The following is a 27,315-nucleotide window of genomic DNA, read 5'->3' as shown; positions in this document are numbered from 1 at the left end:
GCCTGCCGACACATGGCTGTCACCTCAGTGGCAAGCCGCTCCGCTGTCAGCCGCGCTTGTTTGAGGAGCACAATGTATTTGACGCGGTTTGCAGTGGGAATTGGTTGTAATTACTGGCCCTCTGGCGTTGTCAAGGATGCTCTCTAACCAACATAGTCATTACTGGGTAACATGACATCTCCTTCCTGACAAGGCTTTCCTGTCACCCCCACCCACTTCACTGTTATGAATGAATGCCAGTCTCTCATTCTGCCCACGTTGCTGACAGAATGAGGCATGGCCTTCATCTGACTTGCATGAGCACAACAACAATGGAATGTACCGCATGGGTGTGGGGGGAGTAAACAACCGTGGGTAAGAAATGGTGTCTCTTAGAGTGAGCAAAATACAGTAGTCGCCTAAGTGCTAGCACTGGCCCATTAAAATGAAATGATTAATGGGTTTATCTCCACTGCACAAACAGTTGACAGGAAGAATACAGCAGGACTGAAAGTCTTGAAGCAATGCATATAGAACAGCACGTACAGTAAGCATTTCAAAAACGGTAACAATGCATAAATGATCAACTAGAAAAATATATCTTCCAAGATTGATTGATGGATAGATGTAAATTAGATAAAGACAAGTGGACTATTGAAGACTATATAGGTTCAACATGATGGGATTTATTGTCCTCATTGTAATTCATCCCCTGATTGAGAAATGATGCATCATAGGTTGACTTTGAAATAGCAATGTGTTTCAAGAGGGATTGCAGCTAAATCACAGATTAGTATCATTTAGTTTTAATAATGCAGTGTTTACCATGACTGTTTTGCCATGTCCATTTGGTATGCTCTGGTCAGTTCATCCAAATGTGACTGGAGCATGGGCTGCATCTCGTCCCGAGGGGAAGGGGTGAGGGTGGCTGTGGACTGCTGTCCAAAGGACACAGCAGCCGGGGAGGATGCAACCCCCCGGATGGGCGGGGTGGGGACCCTCTCTTCCTCCTCCTCCAGCTCATCCTCCATGCCCTGGTGGAGATAGGTCTGCACCGGCATAGGCGGGCCCCAGCCATCGCTCTCATACCTGATGAAAGAAAAGAAGATATAAATAAAAGTGTGGAATCGTATCCAATATTTATTCTAGAAATGTAATGAAAATGAAACAAAGAAAACAGCTAGTCCTCATAATCAGAGGATGTTTTTCATTTCTTTTCACTTTTTTAATTCAATCTAAAATATTTAGATTATTTGTTTTATTTTGAATTAGATTTTTATTTTTGTATTGATAATTGACTAATTGTTGAGGCTCTTATCATCTACAACATCTATATTGAAGAATATAAGTCACCACAACAAAAAAGCTAAATACATCAGACAAATTAAACGCAGCACATTTATTCAAAAGCTATGCTTGATAAAGGCACACAGATCTACACAATGGTATCTGATATTGTCAATGTTAATGAAAAGGGGGGGAATAGCATACATATATATTTTAATGCACATTCCTATCTAACAGAGCTTTGTGACCTTGTCTAACTTTTGAAACAGCCTTGAGTGGAATTATGGAGGTAGTCAGGCTTCACTTTCTCCTAGCTGTGGTTATACATGCTGAAATAATACCAGTCATAAAGAAAATGTTCATTAAAGAAATTTGTCAGTGCACACGCCATAGGACATAACTGTTTTAATCTGCAGCCATTAAGAGCAGCCTGAGATTTACAGCGCACAGGAGTCTTCATTTGCCAGAAAGCCTATTAAAGTAGATGACTTTCTCAGATTGGAGGTGGGAGTAAGAGGACATGGCACCTATTGGACCAAAGACAGACACACACTTAAATAAGCCTCTGTTACTTTGTTCCAACAGTATTGTATGTCTGAGCTTCTGTTTGATTCATCAAACTAAATGAAATGTTAGAAATGTGTCATGTGATTTTGAAGTAATGTGATTAAAGTAATGACATGATTATTATTGAATCAAAGATCTATACGAAATATGGCAGCTTTTTTATATTTAATTCAGACTAAGAGGTGGATAAAGCTGTGATGGTAAAGCTACCTCCCTCTGTGTCTTGCTGCTCCCTTTATGAAACAATGCAATTATAATTGTTTCCCACTATGGAATTCAGAAAATAGATTAATCTCAAACCATCTGTGTGTCTACACGCTAGTAGCAGCAGGAGACTGCTCAAACATTGTTGTTTTTCTCCTCCATTTATTTTCCAGTCATGAAGTCTTCAGATTGAAGACAGGAACAGCAGATAGTTTGATCTGCAGCCATCTGTATATGAGTTTTTGTGTTAGAGCCTGTGTAAGTGAGAATGTGCGTATCTGGCTGCCTGTGGAGACCATACCCACATTGATCCTTCATTGTTCTCCAGATGTACACTAGTACAGTAATTAGCTGCAGAGAAAACAGAGCTGAACCCTCTTATTGTACACAGCAATGTGTGGTGTACCTTACTTTGGCACCCACTGTCTAGTTTCTCTATTACTGATGTAGTCAGAGGAGAAGACATACAATAATGGCAAAATACAAGCTGCATAGCAAGTGCATACAAGTATTGAGATTTGAATTGGATGTTGGTGGGGCTTAAACCTCTACTGTATAATACTCTAAGCATTTACCAAAATGTACCTACATTTACACTAAATATAAAAACCTAATATACATCTAAATGGAGCTATATAAGTAAAAAAAAGGATGGGATTTTAAGAAGAAACATATACGTCAGAATTGCATGATTATTCTTGGAAACTGAAAGTTGTGTACATAAAAATAAGATTAAACACGGCTTGACATGTCTTTAAAAAATACATGATAGGTACACAGATTAACAAACATCTGAACACATTTAGTCATATTGTGTGTGTGTGTGTGTGTGTGTGTGTGTGTGTGTGTGTGTGTGTGTGTGTGTGTGTGTGTGTGTGTGTGTGTGTGTGTGTGTGTGTGTGTTCCTTGCTTTTAGCCTTTTGGGTTCCCTGTCTGCTCTTGCCCTATGTTCCAGGATTTAAGATGCCATCAAAAGGTAAAACTAAAACAGCAAAACCTGGCAAGTTTCATCGTGTGCTAAATACAGTTAGTATCAGAATAATGTATTTGTGTGTGTAGTAGACATACCCTCCTCCTTCATGAAGCTCATTGGGATAAAGGTCCATTTCAGTGCCAGGGAGTGGGTGAATAGGGGGAGGGGGGAGGGGGACATTGGCCCAGTTGGATCCATTGGCTTTAGTTGGTTTGGAGCCACCCTTGGTCTTCTTCTTCTTCCCTCCCTTTCCACCTACAAAAGGAAATAATGCATTAAGAGACAGTCATTGAAAATTAGATTGCAAAAGAAAATCAATTAAAAACTAATAAACAAGGGGGATAGCATTGCAAATTACAGCAGCTGCTTTTGTCATGTAACAAATGTGTATGGAGAAGAAACTCAATTTAGTCCAAACATGCTACTTAGATTACAGATCGATTTGGACTTCAACATATCCTCAGAAAATAGAAAAACAAGATTTCAATGGGCTCCTGCCTTTCAGTACTTACATAGAAAAGCTCAAGGTTGCTGGATGAAAAGCTTCCATTGATTAATTGGCTAAAAAGCCTCAAATCTCCATAGAAACAGGAAAGAACGGCAGTAAACAAGGTTGAGACAGACCTTTGTGCCCCACCCATCCCTCAGTGTCCCCATTCACACTAGGCTTTGGGTTCCACAATGAAATATCTCACTTCACAGCATCATCATAATGAATGGCTTGTGTAGTGTCAGTGTGTCCCTAATGGAATTCACTGAGAGTCTATTACTACTTTCATTTCTTTTATTACACCGGAGAGCCGCTAACCCCATCCATTTCCACTCATATCCCTCCAACCCCAGATTCTCCTCTGTCCCATCCATCTTTATAAATCTGCCAGCCTGGTCAATACTGGGTTTTATACGATTTGGTCACAGTGGGAGAAACCTATATTTCTTTAAAACGCATTTGACTTCAAGCACAAATCTGTTTTTAAGTTGAAATATATACACCATACACATATGCCTGGCGACTCAGAAAAGCGAATGAACATACACTGTACATAATATGATATTTTCATGCAATTTAAAAGTGAAATCCTTTTTTTGGTCTGATGTTTATAAACGTTTGACAGCTGTTTTTGTCCTACTTGCAATTTAAGGATTACAAAATATCAAGAAAAGAAACCTGTTTTTGGATGGTTGCTACATTTTTACCATCTCATATTCGTTACACACTGGAGGAAACTGGGGAAATGTTCCTACTGTTAACAATTCAGACTACTACAGGCCTGTAGTACTGGTGTCATGTCCACATCACTTGGTAAAACATGATTGTTTTCCCCCTCATTTTAGAGCTATAATAATTATTTCCATTATCAATTCAATATTATGTTGTACCATTTATTTTGGAGCGTTTATGTGTAAACAAATAATATTATTTCTATCATGACTCTTTTTTCAAATAAAAAAGGAGTACAGAGAAAGACTACACAGTATTTGCATGTGCAAATCCATTTGTGGCACTACCAGTAAACACTTAACATCTCAATCCTGGAAATGCCACTAACTGACGTCACCGGCCACAGACTAGTGAAAGCTGTCTTTGGAAACTCTGTTGAACACATTTGTATCTGTCAATTGTTGGTTAGCCTCCCTCTGCCAAAGGCCTGTAATCACTTTTCCCGAGTGCCACAAAAAAGCTGCCCATACTGCATCTTGTGCATTGTAAAATAATGCTCTCTAATGTAATCTAATAAACTGACTTGACTCAGGCATGGTTAAAAGTAGATAACTGTCATCAAAATAAACTTACGGAGGCAATGAGGTACATTTGTATTGATTCTCATGGAAGCCAGATGGCAAAGAAACTAAAAGACTCTGCCCAATATGTTTTCAAGTCCAGAAAATGATGATTATGTTACTGTTATGAGTCTTATACTAGGAGGAATACAAAAGCACTTCAAGGTTGTTCATGCTAAAGATTCTAGGGCAGGGAAGGACATATCCGGGATGATGAGATAGAAGCTGTGTCAAAATAAGATTAGTAAAGAATAGAAGTAATAAAAGAAACAACTGTAAGCCAAGCAGCATCAGCGTATAGTCTGAAAGTAATTGAGTTTCCTAAGCATACCTCCGGGCTTGACTTTTACCAATAAATGGTGAGCTGACGTGATTCTTCAATCATCCTTAGCCCTTCCACACGAGACCAGTCATCAATATTGTAAATGAGCCTCTTCTAGGGAAAGATGGTCTGGCATTGAAATTACAACAGCTCACCCCAAATATGAAAAATACAGAGAGAGAGGCTGTGGCTAGGAACTATACATGAGTTACACAAGAACCCATCTCCTCTGACAAAACTGGGCCTCTCTTCAAAGGGGAACTTAAACTAAATATAGATTCAGCATTGTGTATTTATACCCAAGGTTTGGGCGCTTCCAGCCTAAAACTGTAGGGCTGCATGGCCTTGAGCTTGCTCTGTTTTTATTGGGTGCGTCAATGCTGTGGAAGAAAGCCACAGAGCAGCGACTCTAGAAGGACTATGTAGCCATATATATCTTATGGGAATGGGAGAATCATTTCAAAAAAGGCATCAAAATAACTGAAAGTCATGTTTTATCTTTTTTTAAATTCAGTGTAGAACAAAAACAACAACAACAACAACATATTACATATTACATAATGAGGTGAGATGCAACATATAAGGAGAGTGCAGGAGCACGACAAGTCGCACATAACATCGGACTTGACATACTAAAGGAATCATAAACAGCCTGAGTGTGAGGGAAGTGTCGAGTCTTCAGGGTCTCAATCTGCTGCAGGAAACACAGAAAACACCAGCTACCTCTTTTTCGCTACACTAAGAAAGGTTTTAATGAGCAGCTTCATGTCCCCAGTGGAGATCCATGCTGCCATGAAAGCTGCTCTATTTCTGTTCCTTTTCATCCTGCTCTCCTCCCTCAGACCTGACATTCATTATTACTTCCATCTCCTCAGAGGCAGAGCAAGGCACTGTAACTTCAACTCCCCCCCTTCAATTGCTGAGTTTACTTTGTATGAATCAAACCTGAGCTTGTGCTGATTCAAAATTCCATCCCACTTGTGATAAATATGCACCACATGCCATATATACTCAGAAACTAATGTAAGTGCTTATCTCCTGTTTCAGGTGCCCACTGATTATTGTTTTTTGTGAACTTAATTTTCATATTAAACATGCAAAGTTGTAGTAGATCCAATACAATATATAATGCTCTTAAGAATATTGAGGAATATGCTTTTTTGCTATCTTGCTTAGAGTTAAAAGAATACTAGTAACGATGGACAATTGAGCATAGCTGTTCGTTATGCTAAGCTAAGCTAACAGTCTGCTGGCTAGTGGGCAGAGGCAAGACTGGAATAAATCTTCTAATCTAAATCTCGGCAAAAAAATGAATGAGCATATTCCCCACAATGTCGACCAATTCTTTAAGAGCATTTTTGAATTATATTGTGCAGGGATCTTTCTTGTTAATTGTGTTTCTCTTCATCTCATGACATTATAATAGAGCATGTGCTAAGCCCAGTCAGAGCCATCAGTACCAAGTGTGTCTATGGGAAGGTCTGTAAAGCATGGCCACTTCACATCCTTCTCTGCGGCCCACTGTGTGACGGAGTATTGAATTACAGACCAGTTAAGGCAGTGGCTTGTAACTGGATAAAAGAGGAGAGTGTAGGGGAGGCAGGCAGAGGGCTGCCTTGGTGTCCTATAAATGACATTGTAATTCTGTGAACATGGGTTTTAGTGTAGTCAGCCACCATTAGCGGAAGAGGGAAAAAGGGAGGTATTTTTGCCACTTTACCTAGCCAAGCATCTCTAATGGTGTGTGTCTGTATGTGTGTGTGTGTGTGTGTGTGTGTGTGTGTGTGTGTGTGTGTGTGTGTGTGTGTGTGTGTGTGTGTGTATAGTCCACTCTGTCTGAAAGACTCCCTCTACCTCTATCCCCATCTGCGCACTCAAAAAGAGACAAAGCCTTTACAAGGACCGGCGCTGATGGCAGAAACCCCGCATTGGCACTTGCAGCTATATTCTTTCACAAGATCAGATTGGTATATTTTTCTGTCTGACTTAAAAGGCCCTGTTTTGTTTATGCTCCAATAAACGGTTGACTCCTACCCAATATCACAACATGGCTTCTTGTTCTACTGAACATATATATGCATAAAAGACACCAATACAATAAATGTATCCATAACAGCATCAATCATTCACATGTAATGATCTGTAAGCAGTGGGAGCGTCAGGAGTAAGGAGTGGGCAATGTGTCTCTGGCGAGGGAGAGGGACTGTGCTTAAAATATTTTTCTTAGATGTCAGGTTAGTTCATGCAAATTGCAGATCAATGAAGCAATGAAGACACCAGTCAATCATTAAGTGAAGCTGCAGAGCCCTACAGAGTGACCTAGTTTGCTTTTTTGAAATTCTCTGTTGTGTAAACCAACCTGAGAGACTGCCGCTTCGCTCTGAGCTGTTGTGAGAGCTGGTGGTGCTGAAATCTTGTGATTGGTTGTGTGGGATTCTATTAGACAATCCTTCGGCCAATCGGTAGTCAGGAATGAAAAGGAGGGCTACAGTGGGGGTTAAAGGGCAGAAATCACAGTGGCATCAGGTGATTGGCAGTTAGCACAAGCACATGCAAACATGCAGTTAGAGCATTTAGGCAAGCTGGATATATTCAGGATTGAAACATACAACAGGGAGCACATGTTCAACCTTTCACTCCCTTTCTGATTTGCATGCAACCGACTGTGCATTGGCAGGACACATTTGGATGTGTTGATGATTTAAAAAACATAGCGCTAATCTTTGAATCAATTTTCAGTTGAAAAAATTAGTCGATAGCGAAGCTCTTAATGAAATATTTGCACCCCTTCAGAGAGATTTCATCATACTTAATCATATGTGATATTACTTAGAATACAGCCGAGGAATACTCATTACACCTAAAGTATGAAACTCCACTAGGCTTTAAAAAATCCTGCATCAAATCCACGGTAATTAATTTGGATTATTTTCTTAAACATTAGTCAAGCTAAAATGGATTGGCAATTACTCTGACACTGAAGGAGGAGTAGTACTATCATGAAAATACAGCAAGAAAAGGGATGGATGACTTAACTGAACTACTCCTTCATGAGATGTTTATTCAACCTTGGAAAGAAACCAAGATGATGGCTGATGGGGAAAATTACAATTTTGTAAGACAAACTCCCTGAGCCACAGTTTGTTTAGAAAGGTTACAGAGACTTTGATGGATAAGTTTAAACTCCAAATGGTCTTCTTGTTAAAATGTGTGGCTTTTAACCTGTTAAATCATGTTGTTTTTGATGTAATAGAATAAGAACCATCTCTAGATAACGACATCCCCGAGATGGCTGTGAACACATCATTTCCGCAGTGTAGCTTACTGTTGTTGCAGGAGTTCTTGTCAGGCAGGGCGTACCCCAGGTTAGCCATCTCCTGCTTGGCCTGGAGGGAGGCCTTCCACTGGGCCTCGGGCAGGTCCACCGCCAGCTCGTGGATGCTGCTGGAGTGGAGAATCTGGCTGGTGGCATAGGGAGTGGCCTGGGATGTTTGGCCAGGGCTGTTGTAGTTGGCTTTGGTGGTGAAGTCTATGCTGCTGTAGATGGCTCCATCAGAGAGCATGGTGCCACTCTTATCTCCTTGCCCAGTGGGAAGATCTGAAAAGAGAAATAGTGTGTGTGTCAGGTGGGTTATGCGATAGCTGTCATAAAAAAAAATTTTTAAGCTCACCTGTAACCCTGGAGTAATTCAATAAATATTTATTTGCTGATAAATAGAAGAGGGTTAGCAATGTCGTGACATGAGATTCAAGTGCACATGGTTCCGGTGTGTTATGGAATTACAGTCTGGGTCTTTGTGCTTTTAGGTCAGCTCACATGATACAAACTGCACGTAACAGGTTTATTTCATCAAAACAAACAATAGAATTCCAGTTAGATGTGGATATTTCACGTGCTTCCTTTCTCTGTTCATAAACACGGGGGATTATGCTGCGGCTCTGCATGTGTGTGTGATGACAGAGGAAGGGAGGGAGGGAGAGAGAGCTTTGGAGAGCAGACTCTCCTCATGGCGCATGGTTTGCATGCCCAGTGAAGGGGAGATGATGTAGAGCCATGGCGGAAGTGTCCGCATCTGCGCCAGTCAAGCTGCGCCTGTCCTTCACGACTGGCTGCTCAAGACCATCCTTTCAAACACCCGCCCACCCCCTGCTCCTCTGCCGTCTCTCCCCGCACATTCCCTCGCTCTGAGGTATGGGCTATGACACCAGGCTGGACTGTTTGCCATTACTCAGCCTGGTGACAGGGGAGGCCTGCTGTTAATGCTCTAGCTGTCCTCTGATGTGATATATAAATATATACCCAGGCACACGTGTGATATGCATACGTATACATCTTGGATACATGATGAAGAACAGGAGCTCAGGTAGAACAGAATGGAAGGCAGGCCATCATCTTTCATCTCCTAAAGTCTTTTTATCAGAGCACCTTGGGAAGCATCGGGGCACTTACCTCCTCGGCCAAAGTTACTCAGGTCATTGGGTCCCCCGGAGCTGCTGTTGACAGGCAGGCTGGTGGCAGGCCAAGAGTCCGCTAACCAGGGGTAACCTGGGTCACTGGAATTTAGCAAGCCCGGCCGGCTAGGCAGAAACAGAGGGTAAAAGACTAGATTAAAATTAAGCTGTGAAATTACTATAATATGAGGGCTTTTAGTACAAAAAAACATCCCTCATTACTTATCGTGCGTGGTTTATTTCTGCATTATGTTACGGGATTCCCAAATTAAACAACCAAAACATGACAGCAATCAACAGCGAGGCAATATGCAGACAACAACAAAAAAACATATATTTAAATGTTATTCTCTGCACGACAATGTGTGTTTGTGTGAGATAAGCTTGCCATAAGCCTCTGAAGCTAATGAAACACTTCTGTGATAGGAAGAAATACTGTACGGAGACATTTCGTCTCACAAAGTTGGAATTCCTTCAGGCAAACACAGCCCTTTATTTCTCTGTTTCTCCTGCTGTGTCTTTGTCACATTCCCTGAGTTATCAATGCAAAAGCCCACTGTGGAGACACTAATGCATGTATTTGCTCTCAGCACACACGTGCAGCAGTGCACGCTGATACACACACGTACATTTCCTTATTCATTAATATCTTGTACGTTCTGCTGTGTTTTCCCATTAACCCCTCGTGGTGATGTCCAGACAGTCTAAATCTTATTTGATGAGACCTCAAAACTCGTCCCTATCCCCACCATGGTGCACCCGACCCACTTGTGGGGTGCCTGCATATGGTAGAGGGCAGTGCCATTTAACAGGTGTTGTGTCCCTCCTGAGGGGGTGAGAACCATAAAAAGCAGTCATTAAGACTTTAACCTGTCATGGGTGACTGCTGAGAGGCCATTAGGACCACTTTACTGTACAATCACGTCTGAGGCTCGTTACCATGGATAACACAGATGGAGCTCAATGAGAATGAGAGATTAGGTTAAATGTCTTTGTCTATGTGTCAAGTCCTTGAAACATCATAACCTATTTTTTTTCATTTACTATCCATTGACATTATCGACATGTAACAGAAATGTAACAATGTATGATTGAATTTTACATTTTAAGCAGCCAAATACTTCCAACAAAAATATCAAAGGAGTTTTGCTGTCTCTTTTATTCATTTCCCCGTGAGAAATCACACAACGGTCAGAGCAGCACTACATGTGTTGAAGCTGATGGCCTTGCCTCCACAGAATCACAGCACACCCCGCTGTCAGTGCCCGGCAGTGCTGTATGTAGCAGACTACAGATACACATGTGCACTCTGAGGAGCTGCAGAGCAAAGTAGTTAGCAGCCTGGCTGCCTGATGGGGCTCCAACAGGGTGACGTGTTGGCTCTGGGGGACTGGGAGAGAGTCAAGCCCTAAGGACAAGTGCAGGTAATGGGCGCGCTGCAGTCAGTTTTTCCCTCAGCCACAGGTTCTAATGAGAAGAAGGGGGAGTCCAAATGAACTGCAGCCCTGGCAAGCCCTCGCTGTGGTTCCTGAATGCCAAAACAGGCCCTCGGGGGAGACAAGTCATTCAAATTGATGGCTGTGCATCAGACACATGCACTTTTATAGGGTAATACATCTCTTCCTGTCCTTCTACCTCTGTTTCTTGCTACCACGTTTCCCCACTGCCATCACTCTCTCTCGCCTTAACATCTTTCCCTAACCCTATTTCCCTTTATTTCCCCCTTATACATCCAGCTCCTCTATCTTCTATCCTCCACATCTTCAAAAGCTCAGCATCTTTCATATTATAAATTCCAAACAGCTGGAAAAAAGGGATATACAAAAACACAAATGAAAACCTTCTAAAGTAGAAGACCATGTCTTTGTCTTGTCTCAACGCGAGTTATCCCCTTAACCCACCCCCGAACCACAGAGAGAGACAAGGAGGCTGCCTTATTTCTGTTTAGGATATTTACAATATGACTGATTACTACTGGGTATTTATATTTATAAAGGGTGTGTGTGAGTGTGTGTGTGCACGGATGTGTGTAATGGGGAGTGGATGGGGGATGTATGCTGTGTCATACAACACCTAACTTTTAATCTCTGCCCAACCCAAGATGGATGGCAACCTTGGCAGATAAAATTTGATTTAGAGCGTTTCCTCTTCCTATTAGACATTCCAGTTACTTGCGATGGGTTGGAAACCATAAATACTGCCGAGGATGCCTGACACTGAGCTTCCCATAAATAAGCCAAGTGAGAGATATTAATTCCAAAGCAACTTCATAAATCAGGCGTTTATGGTCATACGGACTAGTGAATGGAATGTGGATTAAAAGTCTAGACATTAGCTAACACTTAGCCCAATGAGAAACACTGATTACTTTTTGGATGAACTCTCAGAGATCATGCTGTTACTTAGCATTCAGATCCTGAGATGTAAAGGAATCTCCATAACAACAGTTTTAGTCAGACCTGTTCGCTGCGATGCTCAGCCCATTTTCCCTGCCAATAAGGGGGGCTCTGCTTTGCTAAAACATTGATCAGTGCCGTGGTAGGACGTTATTTATACCTCTCATTAGCATCTCCCTATTGGCACGGGGATAAGGAATGAGCCTTTATCGGCTTTTATCAATTTCAATTGAGCAGCCAAAGTCAAGCCGTCCAGGTCTACCAATCTGCAGCCTATTCATCTTCCATGAATCATTTATTTTGTGATCGATTAAATGTAATTGTTCAGTCAGGGCAATTTGGCAGGAGCCAATGAGAAACTGAAATCAGACGCGGCTTCATTTGCTATTGTCTAATTAATGCAATAAACATCTCATGTAACAAATGAACACATTTTCCTCTGATACTGTGCTACACATTCTCACTCTCAGGGCAGATGGGCAACTGGCAACATCTGGGATTTGATGGCACTAGAGTGACTAACGGATCAGAGGCTCGTGTTATAGTTCCAGACTGAGTGTTATTCCAGTGCTGTGAAAACGTTGGCAATCGCTGAAACTGACTAAAGATATGACAAATACAGAGCGCCACAAAAACAGACATTTCAAATTCTATTCAACGAAATGAGAACCAGAACCACTTAAGTGGAAAATTGAAGGGAAAACACTGCAGCAGAAAGTAGATGAGAAAAGGCATGGCAAGTGGCGTGGCTAATTGATTGAGAGCATGCTGGCAGCTCACAGAACAATATAGGCAAAGTTGTTCATTGTGGACTCCAGTCATACACACAGTAAGAGAAAAAGCATAGACATAACATTCTGCAATCAGACTGCAGAACACTCTCAAAAAGCCAAGACACGCGCAGGGTCAGACTCAGTTGGCAATCTATCCGCGAGTGTTTGAGATCTGGAGGCTTTACCTAGTCAGGTGTGATAAGCAGTAGATAGACAGAAGCCTGGAAATCTCAAGGGAGTCTCTTGAGTACTCAAAAAAGCTCAGTAACTGGTGTCATTGAGATGTGCTCTATTCTCTGTAGCCCCTCTCTCTCGCACTAACACACAGTGAAATGGAGCAGGCTGTAAGGGGGTGCAAGCGGGGTACCTCCACACACCTCTCCCCTGGGTAATTATTTTTACATTATTACATGTGCTCAGATCCAAGCCGCCCACGCAAGGTGACAGGCAAATTTATCACTCCAGAGGGCTTCTGGGATGCCGGTAGCTAGCAGCAGAAGATAAATGACAAAATAAAAGCACTCTCTGCTTAAATTGTTTCTGTTAATTTTGCTGAAGAGATTTATGAGTCCATCTATCGATGCATGAAAGGGAGATGTGGTAGAAATGTATATTTGCACGCAGGTTTGCATGGCAGGCATACAAACAGGTATTGGATATATATCAATGAATCAGTCATTTATCAGAGTAAAGTCAAATAAAACATGCTTTGGACTAAACACATGATCCGTGAGGAAATATTGTGTAGAGCTCAGGAAAGAAATAATAATGGGAATTTGTATATATTGCATTCAAATACTGATTGTGGTTGTTAAGACTCTGAAGGGACACTCACTTTCCATTGCTCATCAGACCACCATCGACTCTCTGGAAAGTCACTAAAATCAGAAAAGAAAGAAGAAAAGAGGGAAAAAAAACAAAGCCAAACATTAATTATTTATTGTATAATACATAGCAATCAACCAGGATTCATTCCCATGATCAAGATGAGATAGTTTCTTTTCAGTGTGGTCCAGTTTGTCCTTCAACAGAAATGTATTAATGTGTTCTTTTTTAAATACAGCTAGATAGTTGATGGATTCACTAAGGGATCCTTCTGCGTCCGATGCCTTTCATGAAAAAAAAAAAAAAAAGTGCAATGATGAGAATTGCATATTGCTTTGCTCTGCATAAGTAGAGACGTCATGTGCTCCTCAAGGACAAGATGCCTGATGAGAAGCAAATCTCATTTCATCTTTCTTATTTTGCTGCTGAGTTATTATCAGATTTGTGATTAAATCTCAGCCAAAAAATGATTAGAACAGGCGGAGGGCTCATTAATCACGTTGGGTTTTCTATCTGCAAGCATGGAGGCTGAGTTACTGATCCTTGGGCTTGCAGGGCTCCCCACAAGCCATGCATGTGGCCTGTTCTATTACAGTGATCTATAGATAACAAGGCCCGCTCTCTGTCAGCGGCTAGTAAAACTCCATGGCTCAAAGTGAGAGACGGCTGTGAAGGATCCATTTCATCTCTGTTCAACCACCATGATGACAAAGCAGCATCGCGAGTTCTAAGCATGTAAGAACTTCAATGGATCACAGGAAACACGGGAAAGCAGCAAGAGTTTTGGAAATCACCTCATACTCATGTGGGGGGGAAAGAGAGGAGGGAAAAACAGAACTGGTTTACTGAACAGAGAGAGGGAGCGCTGTTAGTAATTTGGCTCATTTGTTCCACAGATGTAGATTAAAGAGAGAAGGGGGCTGAACATTCCGCCTCTCTTTTCTGTTTCATTCACGTTGATTCCACAACAAGCCTAGGCATGGGCAAAAGAGGGGGCTTTTCTGTGGCTGACGTCACACATGACAGGGAGAGGAAGCTATTACAATATTTTTTACAGTGGCTGCTAAATAAGTATTTTAATGCATCAACATGACCTTAAGCTTGTTTAATCCTACTTTCTCTCTCATGAACAAATGTTTTGGATGTCAAACAAGAGACACCCATATTAAAAAATGTGTCTAGTATGCATGCCATAACAGTTGATGTGGATTTACTGCATGAAGCTTTAAGCAGCTGAATACCAGCAAGTGGAATTACAAAAATGTACTGCTAACAAAGCTTTTACTCAGATAAAACCAACATTGGAAGAGTGCCTGAATAAAAATAGCTTTAACAGCTCGAGACAGAGTTTGCATCCATTATTCAGTCATAGCAAAAGCCATTTCTCTTTGTTCCAGCACCAACAAACTTGCATTAGAGAATCCTCTGTGGTTTCAGAGAGGACTGACAGGAGAAGGAGGTGGGGGCGAGGGGAGGCTGTGCAGCGGGGAGGCCTCTGAAGTCCATATCTGTGCTCAGGCACATTTCTGGGCTGCTGTGCAATACTTTTATGTTAGCCAGAGTGACACGGCGGCATAGCTGTGCTTCTCGCCTCCGTCTTCCAGATAAGCACTTTCTCCAATATGAATACAGATTAATCCCCTTTAATAAGCATTACGGGGGGGTGGTCATAATCAGCGTATAACAATTCCATCAAATCTCCTTCCTGCTGGACGTGCGCCTCAACAGTGTGTTGATTTACCTTTCCTGTACTGACAGCTTTAGGAGGCTGAGACAGGACACTCTAGATACATAAACTAATTGTCAATACAGAGAAGAGCAGTGCTGCAAGACTCTTCAGCCGCACGCTGGCTCAGGTTCCAAATATCACCTCACTCTAACTCTATAATCTCTGCGATATTTGACCTTGTTTTGTGCCTGCCACTCTAAACTCTTTTAGTGTAATTACCTGCTTCCTCTCTTGCTTCTCGGAGGTGTGCCTCCATTTTTTTAACCAGACAAGTTTCACTAATATATTAATGTATAATCTGTTACCACAGCTGCTGAGGAAAGGCCAGAGTGAAATGGGTTTTTTCGCCGTAGGCTCAACAGGGAACACGTATATGCTTTACCAAAAAAAATGTGTTAGTTACGTTTGTCTGTTAATCCAGAAAACAGAGGGAAGGGCAATTTGCTGACCCCTGACTCATTGCACCACGCCTATCAGCAACACTGATACTATACATTAGAAAGGCCTCTAGGCAGACAAATCCTTTTATTTAGTTTAGTCTTAGACAGGCTGTCAGTCAACTCAATCCACAGACAGTCAATGGATGATTTTAACACTGAAGGGTGCCACTCGAAACAAACAATTGGCACAAAAATAGACAAAAGGAAAGGGGGGAACAAATCAAATATACCACTCAGCTGCCTAAATGACACAAAAGGAGAAGAATAAATACAAGTTACAACACGATCCAAGTCTTAGAAAAAAAAGAAAGATGAATAGGTTATTGGAGGAAGAGAACAAATGGGCAGTGTCACCCTTTGACCACAAGACAAAAAAAGAAACACAAGAGACAGGATGATACTTCAGAGTCCACAACTGACAAAAACACAAATACAACACAATAGATAAATAAGGCTGTACGTTTGGCAGGGATAAAGGTGCCAGTTTGCAGGCCTCTGGTCATGGCTAGTAGAAAATCTAGATGTATTTGACTTGTAAATGTGCTTGTCTGGTTGTATAAAACGCCTTCATGGTTATCAAGTTTAGATTTCCATTTAGCCATGACCACGAGTCTCACAATCCAAGCATATAGACTATAAGCGGGCAGGAGATGAATCTGCGTTGAGGGGAGGTGAGGAGGCGGGACAAATGAACAGTACCTGCAGGGGTGAAGGTGAAGGACTGAACTGCAAAACAAGAAGACAGAGAAGGTGTGTGTTAAAAGCCTGCAGAAATAAGCGGAGCTTTAGGGGGTATCTGCTCACTGGGGACCGGGTCAAGCCAAGAGATGCTGAGGGTCACAGAATGTAAGACCACATTAGCACCCAGTGTGCAGAACGACAGCCAGGAAAGCAACCAGCTCAAAGGTGCAGAGACGGTGGCACAAACCAAAGACAACACACAAACACATAAATGCAACAAACAGAAATGAAGAACAAACAAAACAGCTTCTATAGACTGCCAATCGGAATAGTCTTTATGGCTTGAAATGATAAGAGAAAGTGGCAAAACAAATGTGTTTTTCTCTTGATTTCTGCTAGTTTTGAGGCAGGATGTTAACATATTCGGTTGCACTGCCTAGAACATTATGTATCAGTTCATTACCATGTTCTGCTCTCTAATTAAATACTGTGCCCTTGGCGGTGCATGTGGACTAAGTGGTTGCTAGTATTGACTGGGGGTCAGTCAGTAAGACGTCGGGGTCTGTGTGTGGGAAGAGAGCTGGACAAACTCCAGCTCCAGTGACCAGCAGAGAGTCCAGTCAGCCCACTCAGCTCGACCACCCTGGGCTATGAACCAACACCGTGGGTGGATTTGTGGAAAAAACTATAGCCCTCTGGAAATGATTCACACCGACATCTGTCTCCTTGTTGAGCTTTTAAACCGTAGCAATTCCAACCATACTGCTAGCAGCTGCTTTAATGTTTTAGCAAAACTGAACTCATTAAGACAGAGTGATGATCGAGTAGAATCATCTTTGAAAGAAAACATAAATGAGAGAAGAGTAGTCCATTGTTTGATGGGGATATAATAAGAGCGTAATGTCAGTCTCACCTGCGTAGTTGCTCAGACCCTTCCTCTTCTTTCTCCTCCAGTACAGCCAGATGCTGAATCCCATGAGGATGACCCAGCAGGCTCCTCCAATACCAGCAATAAAGGCAGGTTGTTTCACCACATCAGTGATCTGTTCTGTGATGCTGTTGTTCCGGTTTCCATGTATAATGACGTCCCGGAATTCTTTACCTGAGGGCACAAGGATAAGCAATGTTAATGGGATGCTAAGTGGATAGCTACTAGAGAGAAACAGAACATAGCCATACTGATGTGCTTGTTTTGCTGGTTTAGGTTCTAATTATCACATCCAACCCTGCAATACCGATGGCATAAAACATGTTTAGATTTTAACTGAGCAGAAATAACAGCCAACGATACATCAAGGCAGGGTAAGGGCAAGAGTCAGCTCAAAGAAAGTAGGTTGGATGATTTTAGCTGAGATATTGTTGAAGGGAGCAGGACACAGATCTAAAGGATGTGCAGTGAAATATAATGCTTTGAATGAAAAAGACAAAGCCTAAAAGCTTATAACAAACCCCAAGGTGAACAGGTTGCTTGCTTAGCTCAGCCCCTAATTCACTCCATTGTCGGTAAAACACACCGTGTGAAATAAGAGGATCCCGGTATTTATTGATCTCCAATTGCAGCTCAACGTGACTGCTGTGCTTGACACTATTTCTCGGAGCGTGATAAGACTGAGAGCAAAAACAAATGTTCCAACACACTGACAGGAAATGATAAACACTCATGAAACCTACATATCATGTGCGCATGCATGCAAAGCTGCACGAATGCTCGTCAACTTTATATAACTGTGCAACCACATGAACGCACACTCATTCGCGCATCCAGACACGCCAACACACAAGATAATATAAATCCAAGCTTCAGGCTCGGCTCTCGGAGATGGATTATGTGAGTGACACTGGGGAAATAAGAACATGCTACAGGCCAAGCCATCAGTTATGGGTCAAATCAGGCACAATCTGCCTCAGCTCCACATAAATCATTTTTGGTCAGGCCACATATCAAAAAAGTGGTATTTTAACAATATTTTCCATATGGGAATTTCTAGAATTTCACAATATTTTATTTAGCTGAAATCGACCAATTTGATTTTTTTTGCGAACACTGATGTTGACGTAGGGGAAAAACTTGGATGTTGAAAAGTTGAAAATGCTTTTTATCAATCGTTCTTACCGATGCTGATAGACTGAGCTTCACTCTTCACTCCAACCCCAGCGCTTGTGCTTGCAGCCACCTCTACCCGGTACACCACTCCAACTTGCATCCCGCCAACCACCACTGAGCGAATGGCTGCGTCCACGGTCTTATTTACATGGAAACGTGTCTCATTCCCTAGACACCAGATCTAAAGAAGAGAAGGGGGAAAAAGACAGACAGTTGATTCCATTTGTCCTTGTATCAGTTAAAGGAGAATCCAAGCTGACTCGCTGAGACAAACCTTGTACTCTTGGATGATGCCATTCTGATGGTCTGATGGAGGGGGGTCCCACGAGATGCTAATGGAAGTGCTGTTCTGGCTTCCCACGGTCAGGACTGTAACCTGCTGAGGAGGGGCACTGGGAGCTGAAAAAGGGCAAACAAAATAAAGAGGTCAACAATCAAATGCACTATGATGGTGCCCAGGCAGAACAAGAGTATGTAGGAAAAGTGGGATGCACAGCAGTAGTGTACATTTGCATGGAACAGGAGCTCGTACATATATACGTAGAAAAGCACGTTCATAAAACCAGACTCACACACATACACACTTTTCCAAAGAATGTTTCTGTTCTGGGATTTCACAGGTGGCTGGAGGCTGTCAAGATGTCTCATTAGAGGGGGATTTACATTAAGACCAGGGCAGGTCTGACATGAATATAGCCTATCTTTAACGTTTCACTATGATTTAATATCTCATCCTCTGCTCCAGCCTGGTGGATTTTTTTCAGACAATACCGGTATTGATTTGTGGAATGACGGACTGGCACAGTCAGGCAAGTGCTCTCAGTCAAGCTAAGACTTTGGCACTGAATGAGCAGGGCGGCATGCGGGTCAATGAGCTTAAAGGATGAAGCTTGGACGAGAAGGAAATATGAAAAAAAAAATACATTTTAGGGGAAGGAAGCAAAGTCTCAGTAAACATATTGACTGGTTCCATCGATCAACCAGATGAAACTAAAGCCAGTAGGTAAGGATCAGAGGGAAGCTTCAGAGCGAGGCACATCTAAATGAATTGGCTTTATCCACAGGCAGACACAAACAAGACAAGTCCACGCTTTCATAAACCTCACTCTGTTGTTATTCTGATGGCTACAATCTTTTGACCCCACAAGGTGTAACACAGGAAAAAATAAATAACAGTCGGTCCAGCTGGAAATAACGCTTTAAAAATAATGTTTTCTCATTTCCGCAGTGGCTGGCAGGGGAGCGGCACCACGGCAGAATACTGACAGGTCAATTACTCCTGGGCTGCCTCTCCCTCACCTCGCCTCCATCCAAAATGGCACGTGTCACCCTGTAAATCTGTGCTCATCCCTCAGCACGATTGGCCACACCGGCCCCCAGAGAGACAGAAGGCCCTGGCATCGCGGAAGATGAATGGGTCCAATGATGAACCCAACACCTTGGCCAGATTAGAAACTATCTACCAAGGGAGCATCTGATCAACCATCCTGCTTAGGGCTCTCCAACGCTGCATTACATCCAGGTGACAAAGTGCTGGATTGGTGCGTGGCAGCAATCAGAGGCAATGTCGTTCAAAGTTAATGTTATGAATGATTTAACAGCTTATTATCATGCATATTTGTGCTAAACAATACACATTTTTCAATAGAGGCCCCAGAGGCTGTCCTAATAGAGCCATTAGCAGAGTGATGTATGGCAGGCAGGAATGTGACCCCCCGTCTCTCACACACGCAGGGTGCTGTGTTGAATTATGAAGTAATATAAACATATCATATTAAAAACCAATAATGATATGGAAAACGGTAGGATGTGTGGGAGGACACCAGTGGACCTCCCGCAAAGATATTTGTCAAAAAATGTGTCTGCTATAAATGAACATTTACAACAACATCACTGTATTCTTTCCCCATAAATAAGCATAGTTTTGCATAAAAGATGGGCCTCCTTTGTGAGAATCATTAACCAAGCGACCAGAGTATATTTATCAGCTATGAGATGACTGTCCAGATGGAGAGCGAGAGAATTTGTGAAAAAGGAGGAGGGAGTGTAGAAAGATGGACAAAGAATTGAAGCGCTGAGCATACTGTAACGCTGCATCCGTCCGTACCTGCTCTGGGGATTATTTAATTGTATTAGCTAATGGACAACCTACGTTTTAATCACCCTCTGACCAAGACTTCACTATCCATCTAACTGCCCTTCTTAGAAGTCCCAGGGTCTCTGAGGAGCCTAGAGCTGTGTGTTTGACAGTATATCATCTATGACCAGGGAGGGCAGCGGGGTTGTGACAGAAATAGAAAGTGGTTGGGCTCTCTGAGGGACTGGGATGCAGATAGAGCAGAAGCAGGGAGCATTATCAGCATTGGTAATAGCTGGAACATGCAGGTTCTGGAGGGCTTCGGGAGAGGCGGTGTGCTGGCATGTATGCGTTTTCTGTTTGTGTGTGTCTGGGACAGCTGTAACGTGTTCCACTACAACAGTGCGTGCACTGGCTGGCCACAGGAGATACTGTCCCTTTGAGAAAGGGAAAATAAATGGGCCTGTCACATGGACAGGATGTGAACTGTCTCTTATACATGCAGGGCTAAATATGTTGTGGCAAGATGGGCTTTGTCTTCAGTATATGGAATCTGTATTTGTCTCTTTGTGCTTTTGTGCGAATGTCCTGTGTTTATTTATTTCAGATCACATAATAGTTTAAATTCAGTTATTAGACTCGAAGGATGAAGCAGGGCGTGTTCAGTGCTGTTGGATGCATTTCGGCTTTGGCATAGGTCAAAATAGTGAATTCATTCAAACACAGACCTGTGTGTGTGTGTGTTTGTGTGTGATATTGTGCCACGCTGCTTTGTGGCCTTGTCAGAGCCTGTATGTATCATGCTTTGGGCGACAGATCATCTTCGCAGAAGGAAGTGTTTGTTGTCTCCAATCACAGCTCAGGCCTGTGGCTGCTGGGTGATGGATTAGAAGAAGTTTGGCAGCAACACCACCAATCATACACAAAAAAAGCACAGCAGGAAGGTCAGACCGACAGCCACAAACATGCAGACACACACACATGCATTCACATACACCCTCAATAGTCAGTTTTAAAAAAGAGGGGCAGTGCTGCCTGTGATACTATGACAAAAACCAACATGAAAGGAGCCTACAGGGTCATGTTTCTACAGTCATTCCACATTTGTGTACACTTTGTTGTTTTGCTCCCAATATAATGTAAAAATATTCAGCATTTTTTCTTCATACCTTCTTCAGTCGTCCGCGCTGTTCTGGATTCACTGTCCATGCCTTGAAACTCATTGAAATAAGGCCGGACCTTGATCTCATACACAATGCCCTTCTTGAGTCCAGAGAGGACAACGCTGCGCTCAGAAGGGACCTTCACTTCCTGCATCTGCCAGGGTCCAGGGGAAGGTAGTCCTGAGGTCTGCCTGTACAGGACTCTGTAACCCTGAATGAACTGGGACTGGCGATCCACCTTAGAAAGTGAATGATGACAAGATGAATGTTGTATTCCAGTTCAAAAAGAACCGTTCAGAGGAAATTGGTAGATGCAATCTTGGGCCAGCCACTAGATAATAAAAAAAAGATGTTTTCCAGGCATGTATCTCTTTCTCACAAGATTGCATTTGTGACAGTTTAGAGGCTGTTGCTTGTTTAATAGGCCCTTTATCAACAGCGTTGACACAATTAGCTCAATTAACACTGACATTACCTCATACACCCAGCTCCCAGCCCAAAGTGTTCCCTCGTCTATTAAAATACTTTCTTTAATGCCACCTTAAAGGACTTACACATGTCCCATAAGCATTATAAATTCTAACTAGTGACACAGGAAAGCAAGTCCCATCACATTTTAGTTGGGCTCTGAGGCTGAGGATGTTTATGCAGCACCATACACAGATACCTTGGGGACATGAGGGGCACACACAGCAGTGGTGATAACAGCAGATCTGTCCCATAGAAAAGATGGAGACACTGGAAACCTGATAGCCCCTTGCAACCCACAAAGGACCCTCCCTTAAAACTTGGACCCATTTAGCTAGACAGAAAATGCTTAATTTATGCGGAGGAGGTGCGGGTGCATAACTCTTTGTAATGGCTTGTTAACAGTAGAAGAAGTGAGCACGGCTTTCAAGTGGGATATTAAGCAGCTGTTTTTCGCAAGTGTAGCCAGAGTAAATCAGCAAAATGGATCCCCTGCTTGGTGCGTGACTTTTATAAATGGAATGATTTGGGAATATAAAAGCTCTCTGAGAGTGGCCTCTCTGTTTACTGGCCCCTGATTGATTAGGTAGCATGTTTTTTGTCGATTGTACACTACAATCATAAAGCAATGCTTTAGTATTACATTTGCTAACAAGTCGTGGGGTAAGACTTATTACAGGGGTCAATAAACATGTCACCAGGAAAACAGCTAATGTGGTTCATTTGGAAATGGAAACAGGCACCCTATGCCACTATGTGATAGGTGTATACTGTACATACCTGCAACTGAGTGATTCATAGCCCCATGAGGAAAATAAATGAACACATTGTAAGACCAACTCAGCTTTGAATAATATAAATAGCCTTTTTACCTCATTAGCATACAATGAAATAAAAACAATTTTAGCAGATGCCGTAACTGCCTTGTTTAAGGTAATAGTTTGATTCATGTTGTGAGGCAAACACCACAAAACATGTGCATATGATGGTGAAAGAGCAGATGTATGTTTGTTTTGTTTGTATTTATGAGTGAGTGAAGATTAATGCATCATCTCCTGACGGTAGGAAAACAGGAAAATGTGTATTCACAAACATTAATTTCAATCAGATGCTATCCATGCAAGGCCTTTGTTTTCAAGGGAAGCAGCTGAAGACAAACGGAAGATTGATGAACAACCAGATGTCTCTGACATCTCTTTTGATGTGCAATGTGGTTAAGAGAAAGTATTTTTCAGCAATTTGATGTTCATTTACTTTAAGTCACAAATTACAGTTTTCAAAGCTGCAGTCGAAGGAAACAACCAGACTGAAATGTCCTGACATAAGAAATGGTAGCCTCGAGGTACACTTTTTTGTCTTCAAAGGGGATCCTAAAATATAAACTTGGCTTTATGACTGGAATTTACACCATCAAACATGAAAAGAAGAATGCAGACAGGTTCACAAAACTGGTCTGATAGGAAGAAAATGTAATTCAAAGTTCTGCTAGTGCAAAATGTAAAGCTGAACAAATTATGTATTTACTAAAAGTGAAGAGTAAATTGTATTCTATATGCAAAAAGAAAAGCTCCACTTACCGTCCATGTGACCTGAATGGATGTGGGACTCAGTACAACCGGGTTGTGCAGCCGAACTATGACCTCACCAAGCTCCTTCTGCACATGTCTGTGGTCGACACCCTGAGCAGGAGGACTTATATCTATGAGAGAAAGAAATGAAAATGAGAAAAAGAAAGGAAAATACCAATGTTTTCCACTCTCCTCTACTAGTTTCTAGCTTCATCACCATCAGAGGTGGACTGGTAAAAAAAGAGTGACTGAATAGACCAATCGGTTTCAACACAGAATAATACACTTGGTGATCATGACTTTATTTGAAATAATAAAGCTGCTGTCTGGTTTGTAGAAAATAAAGCAGACTTGAGTTCTTCAGTTGTGTGACTTGTCTACACTTACTGGGGCCTGACTGAACAACCGCATCAACAAATTAACTGCGAGTGAGCAGAGCCAGACATATTGGATGGGACATGAATGGACACTATGACACTATTTTCCAGCTCATTTCCCGTTTTGCACATGTTTCTAGTTATAAGCAATACAAACTCCATTGTATGAGATTGTGAGTGTGGTAAAAGCGAGGCACATTTTGAGTTATTTACTAAAAGGGAATACAAATACTCAGAAATTATGATTTCAAAAAACTTAATTCAGACAAACCAGCATGGTCATGAATCACAGGCTACATTCCAAGGTCAAGACAGGCCACAAACAGTGAAAAAGAAGTGAAAAACCATTGTGTCATCAATGCATGCCATCGTCAACTCATTTCTATATCATCTCAAAATCTTCACCTCAGCACACCAAGGATGTGCTGCAATTCAAATAGACTACTATTTTCTTGGCTTGAATTTGATAGAGCTTGGCCAAATGTTGTTATTTTCTTCTTCTTTTTTTGCCAGGGACTTATCATATCAGTGTAATCTGGAGACCGTGGTCTGTCCAGCATCGTAATCAAATCTTCTCTCGATTTGGAGGCAGTCATTTTCTCCAGTTATGATCATTAACATAGCAGGGATAGACAAACTCAGTTAGGCCTTCCAAAAGAAGAGATGCTTATTCTACATAATTGCTAAAGTGTAGCCTTAATGAGATGGGCTGAGATGGAGAATTTGACCTCTGGAAAGTTCTCTGCAGTGTTTGAGTAAAGCAATTCACTGCAGATTGCTGAGAGGGGTTGATAAGTATCACACTTTGAAGCAGAGCACACTTGACCTTCCCCTATCAGTAGAAACAGAAATTATACTCAGCTAAAGACAAGAATCATATTCCACTAATTCAAGTGATTATGGTTCTTATATAAATATATGCAGTAAACACTGAGCATTCATTTCATGCTGATGTTATGTAAAGTACCTTGTGTTCTGACAGGTTCAGACATGGGGCTCGGATCACTCAGGCCCTGGGTGTTGACTGCTCGGACCATGAACAGGTAGATGGTGTTGGGTCGGAGACCTTTCACAGTATACTGGTTTGTTTTGACATGGTCTGCTACTGTTTGCCAGCTGTTGCTCACCGATTGACTGCAATGGAAGAGGAACATGTGGTTCCATATTAATATTTTAGTTGTATTTTACATGACAAAATATAATTCAACCTGCATACCATTTCATACTGAGGGTATTTACAAGTGAGTGAGGTGTTTCATGTTACTCATAAAACAAACCTGAATGCCTCAATGACAAAAGAGGAGACAGGTGATGCTCCTGCCATCCCAGGCTGCCAGGACAAGGACACGCTGTTCTTAGTCACATCAGTGACCTGAGGCTTAGATGGTGGACCTGGAAGCTCCTTCTCATCATGGGTTTTCATGACTATCACTCCTCCTGCTTCTAAATGGAGAGAATAATACAGAAAAGGCCAATTATCTAACGATAAACATAGCTGACATATTCCAAAACACGTTTTTTTTCCTGTATATTAAATACATGGAATAATGACGCCATCTTGTACCTTTGACTTCCAGGTAAGCACTCCATGATGTTTCCCCGCTGGAGCTAGTGGCCACACATGTGTAGATTCCAGAGTCTGAAAGCTAAACAGTAGGATACACATGTATATATGAATAAAAAACAAACACACGCACTAACAGCATCAGCACACAGCACTTCATGGCACTACTAATAACCCTTTTAGTGCCATTTCATTTCACACGTCCTGAGAGCACTAGCAATGAATGCATGTTATCTTGCAATCGCTGAAACAATGAAAAGTGATGGGGCGACTTCATGAGCTAGCCTCGTGCTGGCCAAATTGTGTGTCATTTGAGAGTGCCTCAAAGTGCTGACGCTAATTTCCTAATGAATTCCATTTTCTACTCACCACCCTTCCATCACTTTTCTACTCCCCCTCCTGATTTCCCCACTGTCCTGCCGACCACAACAAAGCCAGGCTAATTAATTTAGGGTGGGCTGCTGGAACCCCCTGGACCGATGACAGCTGGCGTGTCTCTCCATCCCTCTTAGGAACTTTGGATGTTTGTTGGTTTTTGTCCCTGTGCCTTTCTTCCATTTATTAAATAACATGTCAGTGGTCGGCAGCTTTGTCAAGCGTAATAGATATTCCATAGAGGCCTCAGAGTGGGGAAAGGAAGATGTGGGCCTTTTAAATGTAATCTACTCTCAACGTGTATGTGTGCACACATGTGTGTATATATCTATAAGTGCATACATATATTCTATGCTGCAGCTGGAGCCCATCCCACCCGGCACAGCTGAGCCCCGTTGGAGGTGCCCTGCCATAAAGTGATACTATTGAATCATTTGAATTAAAAAAAATCAATGCTGCCTATCCTCTCCTTAAGTCATTAAGGTACCTACAAATGCCTTTACCTGAATACAAATATTGAGTAATAACATAAAGCAAGGCTGTTGACAACAATTAGCAAAAGGTAGCTGGTGCTTGAAATCATAGTTAAGCTCTAGTTTTGGATAAAGCTATTTTAATACAGGATTGGTACAGTAGCAGGGATTTATTTGTCAATTTGTTTCACAATAAAATGGGCAATGAAATGTTTTACCTTGATGTTTTTTATCTGAAGGCTGCCCAGCTCCTGCAGGGACATGCGGGCATCCTTTCCCAGCAGACTGACCCCATCCTTCAGCCAGCTGATGGAGGGGATAGGGTCTCCTGAAGCCTGGCACTTCAACAGAGCCACACTGTCCGCACCAAGTGTCTGATTGGACGGGCCTTGGCGGATGATTGGTGGCGGCCTGTCTGTGAGCACTGTGATACAAAGACAGAAATGTGAGCATATTATCATTAGGATTTCAGATAAAAGCAGTTTTCAGGCGCCCTAACTGTAAATAAAACGAGTGACAGCATGGTCATAAAACTCACTCGGGGTGGATGTGGGTATCTATCATAAAATATCCTTTTTTCTCTGCAGGTCTTGTAATTGTACCACAGAACAATGACCGTATCCTGTATTTCCAGGAAGCTTGGAAAAGTAGTGTTTTTTTAGTTCCATTGATGTGGCAGAGGGATGCTAAGAAGTTTCCAGTTACAGCCTGGTTAGCCTTATTTTTATACACTAAT

General features: G+C 42.1%; 1 protein-coding gene across 1 annotated transcript in view; it reads right to left on the bottom strand.

The window, feature by feature from the left end:
- The window catches only part of robo2 (roundabout, axon guidance receptor, homolog 2 (Drosophila)), a 54,282-nt gene that overhangs the window by 8,196 nt on the left and 18,771 nt on the right, over positions 1 to 27,315 (bottom strand). The window contains exons 9-24 of the mRNA XM_010782352.1: positions 26,798 to 27,003; positions 25,732 to 25,813; positions 25,445 to 25,610; positions 25,135 to 25,301; positions 23,800 to 23,921; positions 21,761 to 21,992; positions 18,789 to 18,913; positions 18,524 to 18,695; positions 17,324 to 17,512; positions 16,429 to 16,455; positions 13,571 to 13,613; positions 9,565 to 9,692; positions 8,440 to 8,712; positions 7,474 to 7,599; positions 3,106 to 3,265; positions 805 to 1,068 (exon numbers count right to left, since the gene is read on the bottom strand). Coding sequence (XP_010780654.1) covers positions 805 to 1,068; positions 3,106 to 3,265; positions 7,474 to 7,599; positions 8,440 to 8,712; positions 9,565 to 9,692; positions 13,571 to 13,613; positions 16,429 to 16,455; positions 17,324 to 17,512; positions 18,524 to 18,695; positions 18,789 to 18,913; positions 21,761 to 21,992; positions 23,800 to 23,921; positions 25,135 to 25,301; positions 25,445 to 25,610; positions 25,732 to 25,813; positions 26,798 to 27,003 — 2,482 coding nt within the window. The remainder of the gene's footprint in view (positions 1 to 804; positions 1,069 to 3,105; positions 3,266 to 7,473; positions 7,600 to 8,439; positions 8,713 to 9,564; positions 9,693 to 13,570; positions 13,614 to 16,428; positions 16,456 to 17,323; positions 17,513 to 18,523; positions 18,696 to 18,788; positions 18,914 to 21,760; positions 21,993 to 23,799; positions 23,922 to 25,134; positions 25,302 to 25,444; positions 25,611 to 25,731; positions 25,814 to 26,797; positions 27,004 to 27,315) is intronic.

Source organism: Notothenia coriiceps, unplaced genomic scaffold, assembly GCF_000735185.1.
Source record: "Notothenia coriiceps isolate Sejong01 unplaced genomic scaffold, NC01 NC01_scaffold00024645, whole genome shotgun sequence".
Taxonomy (NCBI): domain Eukaryota; kingdom Metazoa; phylum Chordata; class Actinopteri; order Perciformes; family Nototheniidae; genus Notothenia; species Notothenia coriiceps.
The sequence above is the reverse complement of the archived record's forward strand: the minus strand, read 5'-3'. Positions and strand labels throughout refer to the sequence as shown.